At 46.3% G+C, this 15,428-nt stretch overlaps 2 protein-coding genes across 5 annotated transcripts in view; both read left to right on the top strand.

The window, feature by feature from the left end:
* The window catches only part of LOC119520940 (zinc finger protein 805), a 603,985-nt gene that overhangs the window by 60,911 nt on the left and 527,646 nt on the right, over positions 1–15,428 (top strand). The gene's annotated exons all lie outside the window — the stretch shown is intronic.
* Positions 655–15,316, top strand: SMIM17 (small integral membrane protein 17). Of its 4 annotated transcripts, none has more exons than XM_037818882.1 (4): positions 655–743; positions 6,155–6,411; positions 7,520–7,596; positions 7,675–8,519. In XM_037818882.1, exons 2-4 carry the CDS (start codon positions 6,243–6,245, stop codon positions 7,882–7,884), a joined length of 456 nt encoding a protein of 151 aa, XP_037674810.1. In that variant the 5' UTR covers positions 655–743; positions 6,155–6,242; the 3' UTR covers positions 7,885–8,519. The 4 variants fall into 4 exon arrangements, with proteins under 4 accessions (XP_037674810.1, XP_037674811.1, XP_037674808.1 ...); XM_037818883.1 differs by lacking the exon at positions 7,675–8,519 and adding an exon at positions 13,527–15,316 and having other exon boundaries at positions 656–743; positions 6,127–6,411; XM_037818880.1 differs by having other exon boundaries at positions 656–743; positions 6,127–6,411.

Raw genomic sequence — 15,428 nt, 5'->3', positions numbered from 1 at the left:
CCGGTCAGCAAACATGCAAATTTGCTCCATGTCATTAGCAATCAGAGAAATTCACAGAGACAGACCATTTTTTCACTTACGACTTTGTCAAAATTTTAAAAATTTGATGTAGGTTCCATGACAGCAATTTGGCAGTAACCACGGCATTGTGAAATTATAATTATTATAGCAGCTGGTAGGGGCGTTGTTTAAAGCATTTTATATGCGTTAATCAATGTTTACCTTCACAGCAACCGGTTACACGACGGGAAACTGAGGCACGGGGATGATGACTGCCACAACAGGGGACACATTGTTGGCAAACGGCGAAGCCCGCCCCTGGCCCCAGGCAGTCCGGCCTCAGGGTCCCCGGGAGCCACAGCCCTGCCCGAGCCCCAGCCGGGGGCGCCCACCCGCCTCCCCGGGTTTGTAGACTAGAGACCACCGAGGGCGCGGGCGAGGCTGCTGGCTTCTGCCCCAGGGGCCGAGGGGCGTCACACCCGGGCCGACCCTCTCGGCGACGCCGCGCACAGCAGTTACACACGCAGCCCCACGACCCGGCAACCACACCGCGGACACGTCTTCACTGCTGCCCCTGCGTCCCCCTCCGCAGCGCCCTGCAGGCGTGGGCTCCCCCGGGGTTGCAGGAAGAAAGAGGCCGCCCACCCACCACCCCCAACCCCACCCGCAGCCTCCGCGTCTGCGCAGCCGCGGTCGATGCAGCGCCGGCTCTGCAGTGCCCGGACAGGGTCTGGCCGGGGAGGGTGAGTTTCCCGAGGGGCCCCAGCACTTGGGAGAGGTTGGGGGAAAGGGCTGGGAGCGCGCACGGTGATCCCGGGGCGCGCGCGCGAATGTGGGGTGTGGGGGTGTGGGTGTGGGGTGCCTGGGAGGTGGTCTCCAGGGTGGGGGCCTGGAAAGGGGTCTCCAAGCGGATCCTGAAGGAGGGGCCCGGGATCCGTCCCGCGCGGCCTCTCCGCGGAGCTGTGCGTCGCCGGTGAGGTGCAGGCAGGAGGGGAGACGGCCTGTGGCTGGGGCCCCCCGCGGGTGGGCGCGCGCGGGCTGAGGCCTGCGGGGGTCTGCGTGTGCGCGTCCGCGCGCCGCTGAGTCCGGGTGCCTGTCCGCGCGCCACCCGCGCAGGGTCTGTCTGTCTGGGCGCGTGTGCCCGCTGGCCGTGCGCGGTCGGGCCAAGTTTAGCAGCCTGAGGTCCGGCGGGTCCAGATCCCCGCCGCCGCCCTTCCCGGCCGCGTGGCTTTGGTCCAGGGGCGCCCGCGTCTGCGAAGTGGAGCGATCACGGTGTCTGCCGCGGAGACGCGGGGCGAGGGCTGGAAGAGGGAAGGGGCGCGCTCCACTTCCCGCCGCTGGCTCGGACCCTTCTGTTCCCTCCTCTCCCCGTCCAAGGCAGAGCCAGCTTCTTTAGACCTTGGCCCCGTGGCTCCTGCCCCCCGCACCTGTCATCCCCGCCCTGCATTTTCCCTCTTGCCTTGCCTTTTCCCCATCAGCCTAAATGCATGATTAATCAGGTCTCATATTTAAAAAAAAAAATCAACAATAAAACTCTATCCTTTGGTAGTGCTCTCACACTCCTTCCCATCAAAGCCAATGTATTTTTTTTTCCCTAGGAAAAAATGTCCTCTATGCTCAGAGCCTCCTCTTCTCACCCCACAGCAGGGTAGCCAACTGGCAGCCCCAGGGTCTAATCCAGCCCCGTGGACCTGTTACTTCATTTCCATTCTGTCTTTCCTGTAGATATTTGAAATAACGATTCCCACTTTAAAATACAGATGTCATCTCAAAATACAGATTTCCAATCGTCTCTTGAGAAATCGGAAGACGGGTGGCACTCGGCCTGCTCCAGCTCGGCGGACGTTGGCTGGGCTCAGGGGCGGCTTCCCCAGGCGGGAGCCCCAGCCCTCCTTCGCCACAAGCCCCACTGCCCCCCATCGCTCTCCCCACAGCCTGCATCAGTCATCATTTGTTCATGTTTTCCTTACAGTAGAGAAGTATTTCTCTGGACCTGTATCTTCCTGCAGAAGAGTGAAAATACCATCCAGACAGGAGAGCTCTTGATTTTTCTTTTTTTTTCCCACTTATTGCATTTGTGTTATCTGCCAACCCCCTGAGAGCTTTTGAGGTCTGGATCCCTCCTGGCAGTGTTTTGATCTGCTGAAATGCCCAGTCCACTGTCTGGTCACTTATTTTTCTCCTCTAGGAGAATGCAGGCTACTTTGAGGGTGTCAAATTCATCTTCAATCCCCCAGCACTCAGCACTGGTTTGCACAAAGTTCTGGGTTAGAAATGGCCGGAAAAAGTCATTTCCATTCAAGCTCCCGTGGGTGCCACATATTCATGGGGTCCTACAGGAGGTGACATTTAAGCTCAGCCTTGAAGTACAGGCAGGGTTTCTAGAAGCCAACGCAGGACCGGCAGGGACATACCCAGAGAGGGAAATATTTTTTTTTTCCTTCATTCACCAAATTTTTATTATGTGTTAAATCAGTTTCTGTCTCATCAGAGAGCTCACAACAAGTCCAGAAGGAGCTGCTGTTATCATCACCCTGTTTTACAGAGGAGCAAATCAAAGCCGGGAGAGATTGGCTGACCTGCCCCAGGCCCCACAGCTGATGTGTGGTGGCCATGGTTGCAGTCAGCACTTTACTAACACCAGTCAGGCTTTTCCCACCTTCACGACTGTTTTCTCATTCTGGCAACACCTGCACTAGCTTTTAACTACTATTTTTAAAATCACTGACCTTTTTTTTTTCCTCTTTGAACAATTTTATTTTAATACCTATAGTAGGCACAATAATTATCTCCAAAGATGCCCACATCCTAATCCCCAAAACCTGTGAGTGTGTTTGGTTACAAGGCCGGTGCATGTGTGCATGTGTGTGCGTGTGTGTGTGTGTGTGTGTGTGTGTGAAGGTTGATGATGGAAATATGCTTATCAGCTGACATTGAGATGGGGAGATGCTCCCCGATTGTCCAGGTGGACCCAATATCATTACAAGGTCCTTAAAAGTGGAAAACTCCATGTTAGGGTGATGCAGTGTGAGAAAGCCTTGGGGGGCAGTTGCTGGCTTTAAAAGTGAAAGAAGGGGCCATGGGCCAAGGAATACAGGCAGCTCCTAAAAGCTGGAAAAGGCAAGGAAATGGATTCTTTTCTAGAGTTTTCAGAAAGGCATGCCGCCCTGCTGACCCCTCGATTTTAGCCCAGTGAAACCATTTCAGACATTTCTGACCTTCAGAACTGTAAGCAAATAAATCTGTGGTGCTTTAAGCCACCGAGAGTGGGTGATTTGTTACAGCAGCAAAAAGAAACCAACACAATACCTAAAAGGCCCTTTAAACTCAGAACTTTTATTCCGAAGCCCCCAGTGCAGTGTTGTGCAGTGTTGATCCTGCAGAAGTGGTTCAAACCATGCAACAAAGTACACGCAAAATGCAGTTCTCAGTGTCAACACTTATTTACACATATATTTAAACAGACATATGTAGCAAATCATAAGTAAAGTTACATGAAATCTAAACAATTTTTTTTTTTTTTTTTAGTTTTCTTTTTTATTCAGGGCTGAAGTAGGGTAAGGTAAATAGGCATATGGAATTGCCGTGTCCTATGGTATATGTATGCCCAGATTTAGTCAGTGTTGCCAAAGAGTTTTCTAAAATAGTTGAGCCAATACACTCATACCAGCATTCATGAGTCAACCAACCTGCTTCTAAAATCTGCCTCAGTCCATTTACAAGGGGAATTTTACACCACCTTTGTAAGTGGAAAGCCTTTACCCTTGAAAATAAATATAGAGTGAAATAATGTCACGACATTCTGGCTGGATCCTTGCTCACTGGGCAGAAGGCTGTCTCTGTCAGGAAGTGAGCTCTGCAAGAGAGACGTCAGAGTCATATTAACACAAACGAGACTTTCGGAGGTCACTGGAAGGATCCCCCCAGCAGGGGGAGGCTTTCTCTCCCAGGGGTTTAGTGTGATTTAGTCCTGGGTGTGTCTAAACTCTCCTCCTGGGCTGTCCTGGAGCTGGGAGAGTGGAGGGTGCATTTAAAGAGAGATGAGTGGCAGGAGATGAGAGATGGCCCAGCTGGAGACGGTAGAGGCAGGCGTGGTGGCCTCCACTCACTTGGGGGCTGGCACCCCAGAGGCGGGATGGTTGGGAGTGGGCTTAGGAAGCAGGATTGGTGGGGTCAGGTGGGCAGTGGGCCACCGGTGCCTGGAAGCCAGCATGAGGCCTGCCCAGTGCAGCAGAGCCAAATGCAGACGGGGCCCAGGGCAGGGGCAGTGGGCAGGAGGGACACTGCTGTGGGAGGTAAGAACGGGTGGATTGAGAAATTGATGGGACATGGGGTAGAGGTGGGGGCAAGTCAGATGACGCCTGTAGAGATCGACAGGGGAGAGGGTGACCCTGGCCAAGGGTGGGAGGCATGGTTATACTTGGGAGTGGGGGGAATGGGCAGAGATGTCTGGGGAGATGGTGAATTTGGCTTTGTGTTGCTGACAGGGCGATGCTGAAATGAGACACAGACACAGAGTTAAGATTTAAGGGAGCAGGGGACCCACAGCATCGTGTGCCAAGTGGGTGCTGATGCACCTGTGCTCCAGTTATTTATTCGTTTGTTACACAAAGCTAAACTACGCTACATGATCAAAAGCATTCAGGGTCTCTCAGATATTAATCTTTACATCCTGCTGCGGATAAGAAGGAACAACCTGGGGTCAATGGTTGACGCTGCTGTCATAGTCACAAGACACACATCTTTACAGGGCGTGCCTACACGGCGTTCCATGCAGGCTTGTGACCCAACGTTCCAGGCCACTGCCCCAGACATGGTCTAAGTGACATGAAAAGCTTGGTTCCCCACAGCTTTGGTTTCAGGAACATGTTAGACACCCTTTTCCATGAGAAAGACATAAATGATGATTTGAAGCATAGAAGGAAAGAATAGGTCTTGCACGTATGTGTACATACATTTTTATTATGAAAAATTCGAACACACTCTTAACTACAAGAACAGTGGAGTAAGCCACCATCTTCCCATCTCCCAGGCTCAGCGGTCATCGTTTGCTTGTCCTCTAACCACTTGTGTCTATTTATATTTCTCTGTGGAAGTCTTTTAAAGAACGTCTCGGACATCTTGTCAATTCACCCCCATACATCATAAAAGCATCCCTAAAAAATAAGGTGGACATTTTCTTTTATATCCAAAATGCCATTCTACACCCCCCCAAAAAAATCAGTCAGCATCTCTTGGTAACATCAAATACCCAGTCCCTAATCAAATTTCCCGAAATGTTTTAAAACATGTTCTTTTCATAGCAGGTTTGTTTGCATCTGGGTCCAAACAAAGTCCTCACATTGCATTTGATTGTTGGGTTGCCAACTTCTCTTTGAAACTAGAGTGTCTTCCCTGTGATTTTAAAGTCTTGAATAACAATTTTGATTTGCATAAAAATAAGTACAAAAGCTTTTTATTCACTGTGAGAGAATCTACTCATGAGGGCACTGAGTTGCTATATAATCAGGGTTGGTGATAAACACAATTTCCTAAAACAGGAACTAAAAGAAGCATTAGAATCTCAAGGTGAAAGGACACAAAATGCTATCAGTACAGTTAAGATAATGACAAGCAACCCCCTGAATACCAGGTCAACAAGACATAGGATAAGGATATTGAAGAATATTTAACTTAAAATCAGACCTTTATCAGACCTTTGACTCCCACCTGGTGAATTTTTTTTTTTTTTTTTTTTGAGAACAAAGGAAAAGGAGCTGCAGAAGGCTGGTAGATGGTGGGAAGTCTCAGGGTCTTCTCTCTGCAGCCAGAGGGAACCCAGGGGTAACACCAGCACCAGCCTCTTGCTGAAAACCCCTGACTGTGTTTGGAGTGTGTGCGTGTGTGCTAGCTGCCTCGCCACCCCTGGCACATCTTGCTCCTTTTTCTGCTCTGCCTGTTCCTGGAGCACCTGCCACCATTTGACACGCTCTCTACTGTATTTGTTAACTGTCAGTCTCTCCCCCCAGCTAGCACATATGCCCCACAAGTACAGGGATCTGTTGTCTCTTCAGTGCCCAGAACAGTGTCTGGTGCACAGCTGGTCCCTTTTGACTATTTGTTGAATGACTAATTGTCAGTCCTCAGGTTCTGAACCTTGTGCCTGGGCCACTAGACAGGATCCTGGAACGGGAGGAGACTGAGAAAGACAGAGGCTTCATCGTGCCTCCAGGCCTGTTGTAGAAGCGCCACCTCTCGGGGAGATGCAGAGTCTCAGGCCTGAGCAGATACGGGGACTGCTGGAGCCGGAGAGGGCCAAGATGCTGCTGCCTCGGGAGAGCAGGGCCTGGGAGAAGCCGCCCCATCCCACCTTCGCCAAGGACTGGGAGGCTGTGGAGGTCGGGGCCCCCAGCTGTGACGGCAATGAAAAAGGTGAGGGGACACAGGCCACAGGTGAGCCTGGGGGAGAGGTCTCCGCAGATCCTGGGGAAAGACTAAACATTCATTCCTTCACTCGTTCATTTAACAAATATTTATGGAATTCTGTGTCAGTCAGCTTTTGCCGTGTAACAAAGCACCCCAAAATGTACTGTCTTAAAGCAACAATTAGGTATCTTTTCATTGTTCTGTGGGTCAAAAATTTGACTTGGACAGTTCTCCTTGGTTAAAGTAAGCCATGCATGCAAACCCAGAATCAGTGAGGCAGGGGACAGCTCATGAATGTGGGCATAGGGAGAAATGAACAAGTTGGAGGATATTGGATGCAAAAATCTACCACCAACACTTTTATGTGCCAGGCATCATGCTAGGGGATAAGGATACAGGAGTGCACAAGATGGCTTCGGTGGAGCCCAGATTGCAGTGAAGGAAACTGCAATTATTAAAAAATAAGAAAGGCAATGTCTGATGGTGCCACTGGTTGAGCTGGGGACACCAGAAAGACACCTCCACAGCCGGATGGGGACTGAACTTTCTACTAGGGGCAGGGTCCGTCTTCCACAGGGGTGAGCAGGCCTGGGACAGCAGGTACGGACAGCAGAGGCCAGCTCCAATAGTGAGAAGGAAGTTTGGAGCTCCTGGCAGGGGTAGGTGTGGGAAGAGTGGAAACGATGAGTGTTAGTCTGACCCCCAGTTTCAGCTTGGAAGTGAGAAGTGCAGATGCCAAAGTTCTGACTGTGGGGACACTTAGGCAAGTCCCACGATCCTCATTTAATTCTGTGGTATTTTCCTTCTATTCCCTCAGTTAGTTTTTGCTGGAGGTTTATAGAGAAGGAACTATTTTACAGGTGAAGAAATAGAGAATTAGGTGGTGGAGCACATCCAGTGACCCACTTTGTCTCCCAGGCAGTTAGGGACAAAAATAGTTCTCTCATTCTCTAAGTTTCACTGGAGCCACATGGGCCAGAGTGGAGAGGGGGTGGGGAAGACAGAATGTTAGCAGAAAAGGGATGGGATGCCATGTGGGAAGAGCAGGAGGTGCCCACCCTTACTGGTCTGGTCACTCATGGCTCCTTTCTTCTTCACTCCCACCCCTACCCAGACCTGTCTTCTCAAGAGATTTCACTTTCCCAGGACTGGAGCTCAGTGGAGGAAGAGGATGAGTCAGAGGACTCCCAGGTAAGTTGGTTTCTCTCCTTTTTTGTCACATATCCTACACTCCCAGATTTCAGTGGCTGGTTATATTTCCTCCCTTAGCTTGGAATTTCCCTGCCTGACAAGGATCTGTTCAGGGATGTGAGCTCCAAGCAGCTTCTGGTGAGAAAGAAGCCACATTCCTTCAATAGTCAAATACCAAGGAGAGACTCTCCATATGCTCTGTGTAACTTCATTCACACACCTTCCACCTTCCTTCATAATTTTATCCATCCATTCATCCACCAACTCATCAGTCTATCCATTTACTAATCCATCCAGTAGATTCTCCTACCCACCCATCCATCCACCCATCCATTCATTCATCCAAGCATCTGTCCACTCACCCACCCACCCATCCATCCATCCATGCATCCTCAGACATCCACCAGCCATTCATTCATTTGTCCATTCATCCATCCATCCAACCTTTCATCTACATATTGATCCATTTACTCCCTCCATCCATCCATATATGCAGTTATTCATGCAACTTTTCATCCATACATTCATGTCTGCCAACAATCCATCCATTAAACTCACCTACCCATCCATCCATCTATCCTCTCATCTAGCCACCATTCATCCATATACTGCTAACAGGCCATATTAAGGATTTGGCTACTATTCATTCACCCATTTATCCACTCATCCATCCATCTGCTATCCATCCACCCATCCATTCACTAATCCATCTGTCAACCCACCCACCAATCCATCCAACTGTCCATTCATCTGTCTTCCACTATAAATTCATCCATCCACTCAGCCATCCATACACCTATATATTCATCTATTCACCAATCTTTGAATCCAAATACAATGAGTAATACTAAAAAGAAATATCAAGCACATTCTTTTTATATGAAGACCTAATGTTTTCTTTGGGGGCACAAGACATCAATATGGGAAATAAAAACTACTTATTTTGTTTATGCATTTGTTTTATATACTTTAGGAAAACCATGTATCCACTCATACCAGCACATGAGGGTCACAGACAGTGTGAGTCTCCTCCTACAATCGTATGTCACAAATCTAACTCAGACTGGCTCAAGTCAGAAAAAGGATTTATTGACTCACAGGGGGAGGCAAACTGGAGGAAAACATGGTAGTACAGAAATAAGTGCTGGCTACAGCATGATAACCAAAGGAGGAAGAAGTTAACTCTGTGGGCCAAGGGGTTTATTCTTGAGGATGCCAGAGAGGAAGAGACACCAGAACTGGGATTTTAGGGATGAATAAGAATTCCCCAGCCAGAGCAGGGAGGTGAAGGGAGCAGCATGTGCAAAACCTCAGAGGCAAGACATAGCAAGGCATTTGGGGGGACGCTGGAGCTAAGGGGAGGACAGTGGGAGACGTGGATGGAGATCGGGGTGACACCAACTATTTATTGAGCACCTGCTCTGTGCCAGACAGTGTTCAAGGCTCTGGGGTACAGCACTGAATAGGACAGAAAAGGCTCCTGCCTTCAATGGGCTTACACTCAGCTAGTAGAAGACAGTACACGAAATAAGGAGGTACAATATAGAATATGCTGCATGGTGATAATTGTTAGAGAGAAATAAAGCAGGAAGGGGGGTTGGGAGTTTGGGATGGGTATGAGGGCTGCTATTTTAAGAAGGGTGTCTAGGGAAGGCCCCACTGAGTAGGAGATATTTGAGTAGAGACCTGGAGGAGGTGGGAGAGTGTGACGGGCAGATATCTAGAGGAAGGGATTCCAGGGAAAGTGGCAGAGCAAGTGCAAAGGCCCTGAGGAGGGAGTGCAAATGGCACATTGAGGAACAGCCACCGGGGGGCCAATGTCTCGGGGGCACGCTGGAGGGAGTGGCAGGAGATGCAGTCAGGGAGGCGATGGGCAGGATGACCCAGTGCCTATTGGCCGTGGTGTGGGTCTGGCTTTCACTTTGAGTACGGGGGGAAAGTGTTTGATAAAAGAGGGCTATGTTCTGACTTATGTTTTAATGGGACCCCTTTGGCTGCCAAGTTCCATGCTGAGGAGGGTGGGTGTATCTTGTAAGCGGTGGGGAGCTATAGGAGGGATTTGAGGATTTTCAGAAACCAATCTGGTGGCCCGTGTAGAAGAAGGTTGGTTGGATGAGGGTTGGGGGGAGGTTCAGGCGTCGGGCAGGAATCCCAGTTAGAACAAAATGGGTGGAAACGTTATGGTAAGAGCTGCCATTTATCTCGTGCTTATTACAAGCCTGACACTATTCCAAGCACTTCTCATTATGAACTCATTTAGTCTTCACAATGAGCCCTGTGAGGGAGTGTGGTTATCCCTCCTTTACAGATAAGGAAACTGAGGCAGAGATAAATCAAATGACTTGCTCAAGGTCACACAGTGAGGAAGTGGCAGAGCCAGATGAGGCCTCGGGCAGTCTGGGGACAAGGTGAAGGAACGGAGTCAGGAAACATGGAATGGGTGGAGCCAATGGCATTCCCAGACCTGTGGGATATGGACAGTGCAGTGCATATGAGTGGGACAGTGCAGGGAAGTGGGCAAGTCCAGGGTAAAGCCCGGATTCTGGATTGGGAACAGGACAGCAGGAGGTGCCAGGGTCCACAATATGGAATAAAAGAGGTGGTCTGGAAGAATGACGTTGACTTTAGATATGCTGCTTGGAAGAGGCCTCTGTGGCATCACTCATTCATTCACTCATTCCCCAGCCAGCCGTGATGAGCCCACCTCTGGGGTCAGGCACTGTGCTGGGAGCTGATGACCCCTCAGTGAACAGGACAGACACGGTCCCGCCTTTGTGGGGCTTGCAGATGGGTGAACTGCTGATTGTGACACAGGGCTGTGATTTCAGCCAGATGCCCACACACCCCTCTGCAGCTGGGACTCAGAAGGGAGTTGGAATTGGAGTTAAGGTTAAAATTTTTAAAAACCATTTTGAAATTATTTTGAATTAACAGAAGATTCACAAGAATAAAACAAAGAACATCCATGTACCCTTTACTCAAATTCACCAGCTTTACCATTTGGCCACATTTGCTTTATTACTCCTTCTCTAATACAGTCTCCTATTATTTTTTCCTGACCAATTCCGGAGTGGGTTGCAGATTTTATACCCTTGTCCTCTTAATTATTTCAGCATATATCTCCTAAGAACAAGGATATTCTCTTACATAACCACAGTACAGTTAGCAAATTCAGGAAATTAAGTATTGACTCAATAGTATATTTTCACATACAGTGAAATACAGTCCATCTTCAGATTTTGCCCATCATTCCAGTAATTCCTGTATCAGTCATTCCTACTGGTGTGTAACAAACGATCCCACAACTCCATGGGTTCAGACAATAAGCATCCTGAGTCTACGGGCCGTCTGGGCAGGCTTCCTGGTCTTGACTGGGCTCATGCATCTGTGGTCAACCCCGGGCTGGGTGGGTCACTCAGCTGACCTCGGCTGGGCCCTCTCACATGTGCGGGGGTCAGCGAGGGGATGGCTGGTCTAGGATGGGATGTCCTCCTTAGGGACGACTGGGCTTTCTTCCTCCTGCTCACTAATGTGAGCTTGTTCCAAACTAGAAAGCAGAAGATCCAAGGCCTCTTTCCCCCATCACTTCTGCCACATTTGAGGGGCCACAACTGGTCAAAAAGCCAGTCCAGACTCAAGAGGCGAGAAGCAGTCTTCACTCTTGACGGGGGGACAGTCAAGTCACATTGCGAGGGGCAAGGTTCCAGGGTTCCAGGAGGGAAATGACCTGAGCCATCACTGTCATCATCTTCCACAGTGTCTTTATTGCAGTTTTCCCTGTCTGGGATCACGTATTGCTCTGGTTGAAATGTCTCCTTAGTCTCCTTTGATCTGGAACACTTCCTCAGCCTTCTTTGGTCTTTGGTGACACTGGCGCTTTTGAAGGGTACTGATCAGTTGTTTTGTAGAAAGTCTCTCGCCAGGTTGTGATTTTCCTTCCCTTTCCTTCCCCTTCCTCCTTTCCCTTCTCTGTCTCTGTCTCTGTCTCTGTCTCTGTCTCTGTCTCTCTCTCTCTCTCTCTCTCTCTCTCTCTCTTCTTGAGTGGGATCAGGAATATCAGAGAAGTGATTTTGTGCTCTTCTCAGTGCATCATGTCAGGAGGCACTTGATGTTTACTTACCTGGAGAACGTGTGAAGGAGCCAAAGGTGGATGGGCAGTGTTTGTCAGGGTTCTCTGGAGAAACAGAACCGAAAGGATATATGTATATGTATCTGTATGAAGAGATTTATTCTGAGGAATGTGACCATGATCTACTGAATCAGAAAATTTAAGGGTGGGTCCAAGATATTTGAAAAACTCCCTAAGAGGCTTCTGATGCTCTACCAGGTTTGAAAACTGTTTATGTGGGTTATTCTCCCCAGTTCTCTGCTTGTAAAGGGAAGGTTTGAAGCGAGGTGACATCCAGAGGGGGACTGCAGACTAGAGGGGGGGGTGGATGATTGGTCCCTTTCCAGAGATTAGATATGTGACCTCCGTCAATAATTATACTATGTTTTAATCACTCATAGAACATATCCCCTCCATTTCTTTTCTTTTACAAGATCTTTTTGATGTTCACCACTGCCTATCTTTCCACATTATATCAGGTCCATTCCCAAAACTGCTCTGATATTTTAATAGCAATTGCATTAAACTCATAATTAATCTAGAGAATTGTTATCATTAAATATTTTGTGTTTCCATCTTCATCATGGTATTTATTTCCATTCAGTCACTCAGTTGACAAATACTTTTACTGAGCTCATACGGAGGGGCAGATACTGTTTTAGGCACTGGCAATACATCACTGAACAAAGAAAAGTCTTGTCCTATTGGAGCTGACACTCTGGATAGGGGATCAGATGATAAACATATGTAGTTGGGGAAGGGGGATGAGCAGTGCTGGGATCTTCTTTGCAGAGATGTTGGGAGGGCTTGCTGTTCTCAACAGCCTCATCAGGGAAGAGTTTTCTGAGGAAGTGATGTCTAAACCGAGAGATGAGAGAAGTGATATAGCAAGACTTAAGGATACCTGGGAGAAACCATCACGCAATGGCTCAGAGGAAGGAGTGTGGCTGGTGTAGAGTGAGGAACGCAGGATATGGTAGGAAATGAAGCCAGGGAAGTAGCTGGGGTCTGGACCTCGAAGGGCATCGAAGGCAACTGTGAGGACTAGGTATACAATGGGAGCCATGGGCAGTTTTAAGCAAAGATGTGTCCTGATCTGTCTTCAACTTTGGAAGGAAAACTCTGGTTGACCCACGGAGAAGAAACTTTCTTTTCAAGAAGAGAAACAGGAGTCTGTAGCAAGAGTACAGGCGAGAGATGATGGTGACTTTGACCTGGGTGATGGCAGTAGAGGGAGTAGAAGGGGCCAGATCATGGATATATCTTCAAGTCCAGTAGCATTTGCTGATGACTTGGATGTTGGTGATGAAATGAAGAGCGGAGTCAAGGATGCCACAGTTGGAGGATGGAGCTGCTTGGAGGAGTGATGTGGGGGGAAACTCAGGAGGAGTTCTTTTGGGGGGGCATATCAGTTATTAGGATATCTTTTGGGGAAATGTGAAGTTTAAGGTGCTCATCAGATATATTAAATATCCAAGTGGAGATGGCAACTGGACAGTGAGCTATGTAAATCAGGATTTCAAAAGAGAGGTTAGGCCAATATATATTTGGGGGTATATAAAACTGTGATACTTTATAGGCTGGTGAAAGTTTGAACTTTTCATCATTTGCACCATTAATCTGAAATTTCTTACACTAGTGCATAAGAATATTACTTACTTTTGTGTATATATCTTCTATCTAGTCACTTTGTTGTGTGGTTTTAAATTCAGTGTTTCCCTTGATGTATGTTTTTATTCCCAATTATATAATCCCATTTTCTGCAAGTAACAATGGTGGCTCCTTCCGTTCTAATACTTACACTTTTTTGTTTCTATTTCAGGGCTTTGTGGAGTGGTCAAAAGCTCCACAACAAACGACCATAGTCTTGGTAGTGTGCGTGCTCTTTTTGTTTCTGGTTTTAACGGGGATGCCAATGATGTTTCACATATAACTTTGAGGGTGGCTGCTATTTGGAAATAAATGCCCTGAGCCATATGAAGGGAGTGTTCTGGTTAAAAATCAGGAATGGGTATTGAATTTTATCAAATGCCTTTCAGAATCCATTGAGATGATTTTTTTTTCCTTTTGAATTTAACCTACTGCTGTGAGAATTTACATTACTGTATTTCATTGAACTTAAGACATTATCAATTGTAAGACATTATTTCATATGTCACTGGGGAGGAAAAAAATGCTACTTAATAAGAATCCAACTGGAACAGCCATTCAGAGAAGGTAAAAAATTGCAATTTTGGATTGATGAAATATGGTAGTAAATTTCCTAATATCAAATAATCTGTGCATTCTTAGGATAAAATTTTTGATGTGGTGCACCAGTCTTTTCCAATAGTGAATTCTGTTCCTTGATGTTTCATGTAGGATTCTTGTTATCTTCATATGTGAGATTGGTGCTATCTTTGTCAAATTTCGGTATCGTAGCTAAACTTGCATCATAGAAGGACTTAAGCAACATTGCCTTTTTCTATGCTTTTGAATAGTTTCTATAGCTGAGAAGTAGAAATTCCTTGACATTTTGGAAGAATTCACCAGTAAAGTCATCAGGTCTTAGTGAAAGTTTCAGCTAGTTCTTAGACAGTTTTCTCAGTTTCTTCCCGTTATCAGTTTATAGAGACTTTCTACTTCTTAGGTTAATTTTGATCATTTATAGTTTTCTTTTAACCCCTAGGAAATTCTTCTCATTGAGCTTTTCAGATATTAGCTCATAATTATGCATAGTATTTTATAATTAAACACAAATCTTCTGTATTTGTTCTATCCCTATTCCTCTTTCAACTTCTGTTTGCAGTCTATGCATTATTAGATTTGTCAAAGATTTATCTAGTTTACTATTGTTTTTCCAAAGAACCAGCACTTGGATTTATTTATATCCATTATTTCTCTCATTTGTAAGTAGTTTGTTTTTCTTTAATATGTATTAGGTTTATTTTTTATTGTTTTGTATTCCTCGTCTCAATTTTTAAGTTGAATACTTAATTCATCTATTTTCTATTCTTAAAAATATTATTTCATACAATAATATATTTAATAACATAAATGTACTTCTGGTTATAGCCTTGGCCACATCTTAAAGTTTGGTCATTCATGTTCTTGTTTATGTTGTTGTCTAAATATAATATCACAATGTTTCTAAAGAGTGCTTCAGAACTCAGTGATTGGGTTTAGTTTTTGTTTAAAAATAGTTTCATTTTCTTGTTTCCTGCACTGTGAACAGAGGATGTGGCCTATAAAATATATGCTTTCAAAACCTTTTTAAAAGCTTTTACTGTGGCCTAGAACATGTCTAATTTCTGTAAATATTTCAAGGACATTTAAGATGAACATGTGTTCTCCTGTCTATTCAATTAAAAATTCTACATGTCTGTTAATTAACTGTCTTATTAATTATACCATTCATATTCATGTGTCATTTAATTCTGGCCTACGCTATCTGTCAAAAACCCATAGGGTTGTGTGAAAATCAGTTACTATGATTGTGTCTCTGTCAATATATTTTTATAATCTTTGCCTCATGTATTAGCAGCTATGAAATTTGATGCTTACAACTACAACATTATTATGTCTTTGCAATTTAAATAATATATGTGAAACATCAAGCACAGATCTGACGGGAGGCACTCAATAAATGTTAGTTAAAACTTGATGCTGAGTCCTTTGTCACATCTAACATTATGGTCTTTAACCAATTATTGCCATCCTGCTCTTTTTAAAATTCCTCTTTGAT

This window comes from Choloepus didactylus, chromosome 27 (genome assembly GCF_015220235.1).
Source record: "Choloepus didactylus isolate mChoDid1 chromosome 27, mChoDid1.pri, whole genome shotgun sequence".
In the NCBI taxonomy this organism is placed as follows: domain Eukaryota; kingdom Metazoa; phylum Chordata; class Mammalia; order Pilosa; family Megalonychidae; genus Choloepus; species Choloepus didactylus.
The sequence above is the reverse complement of the archived record's forward strand: the minus strand, read 5'-3'. Positions and strand labels throughout refer to the sequence as shown.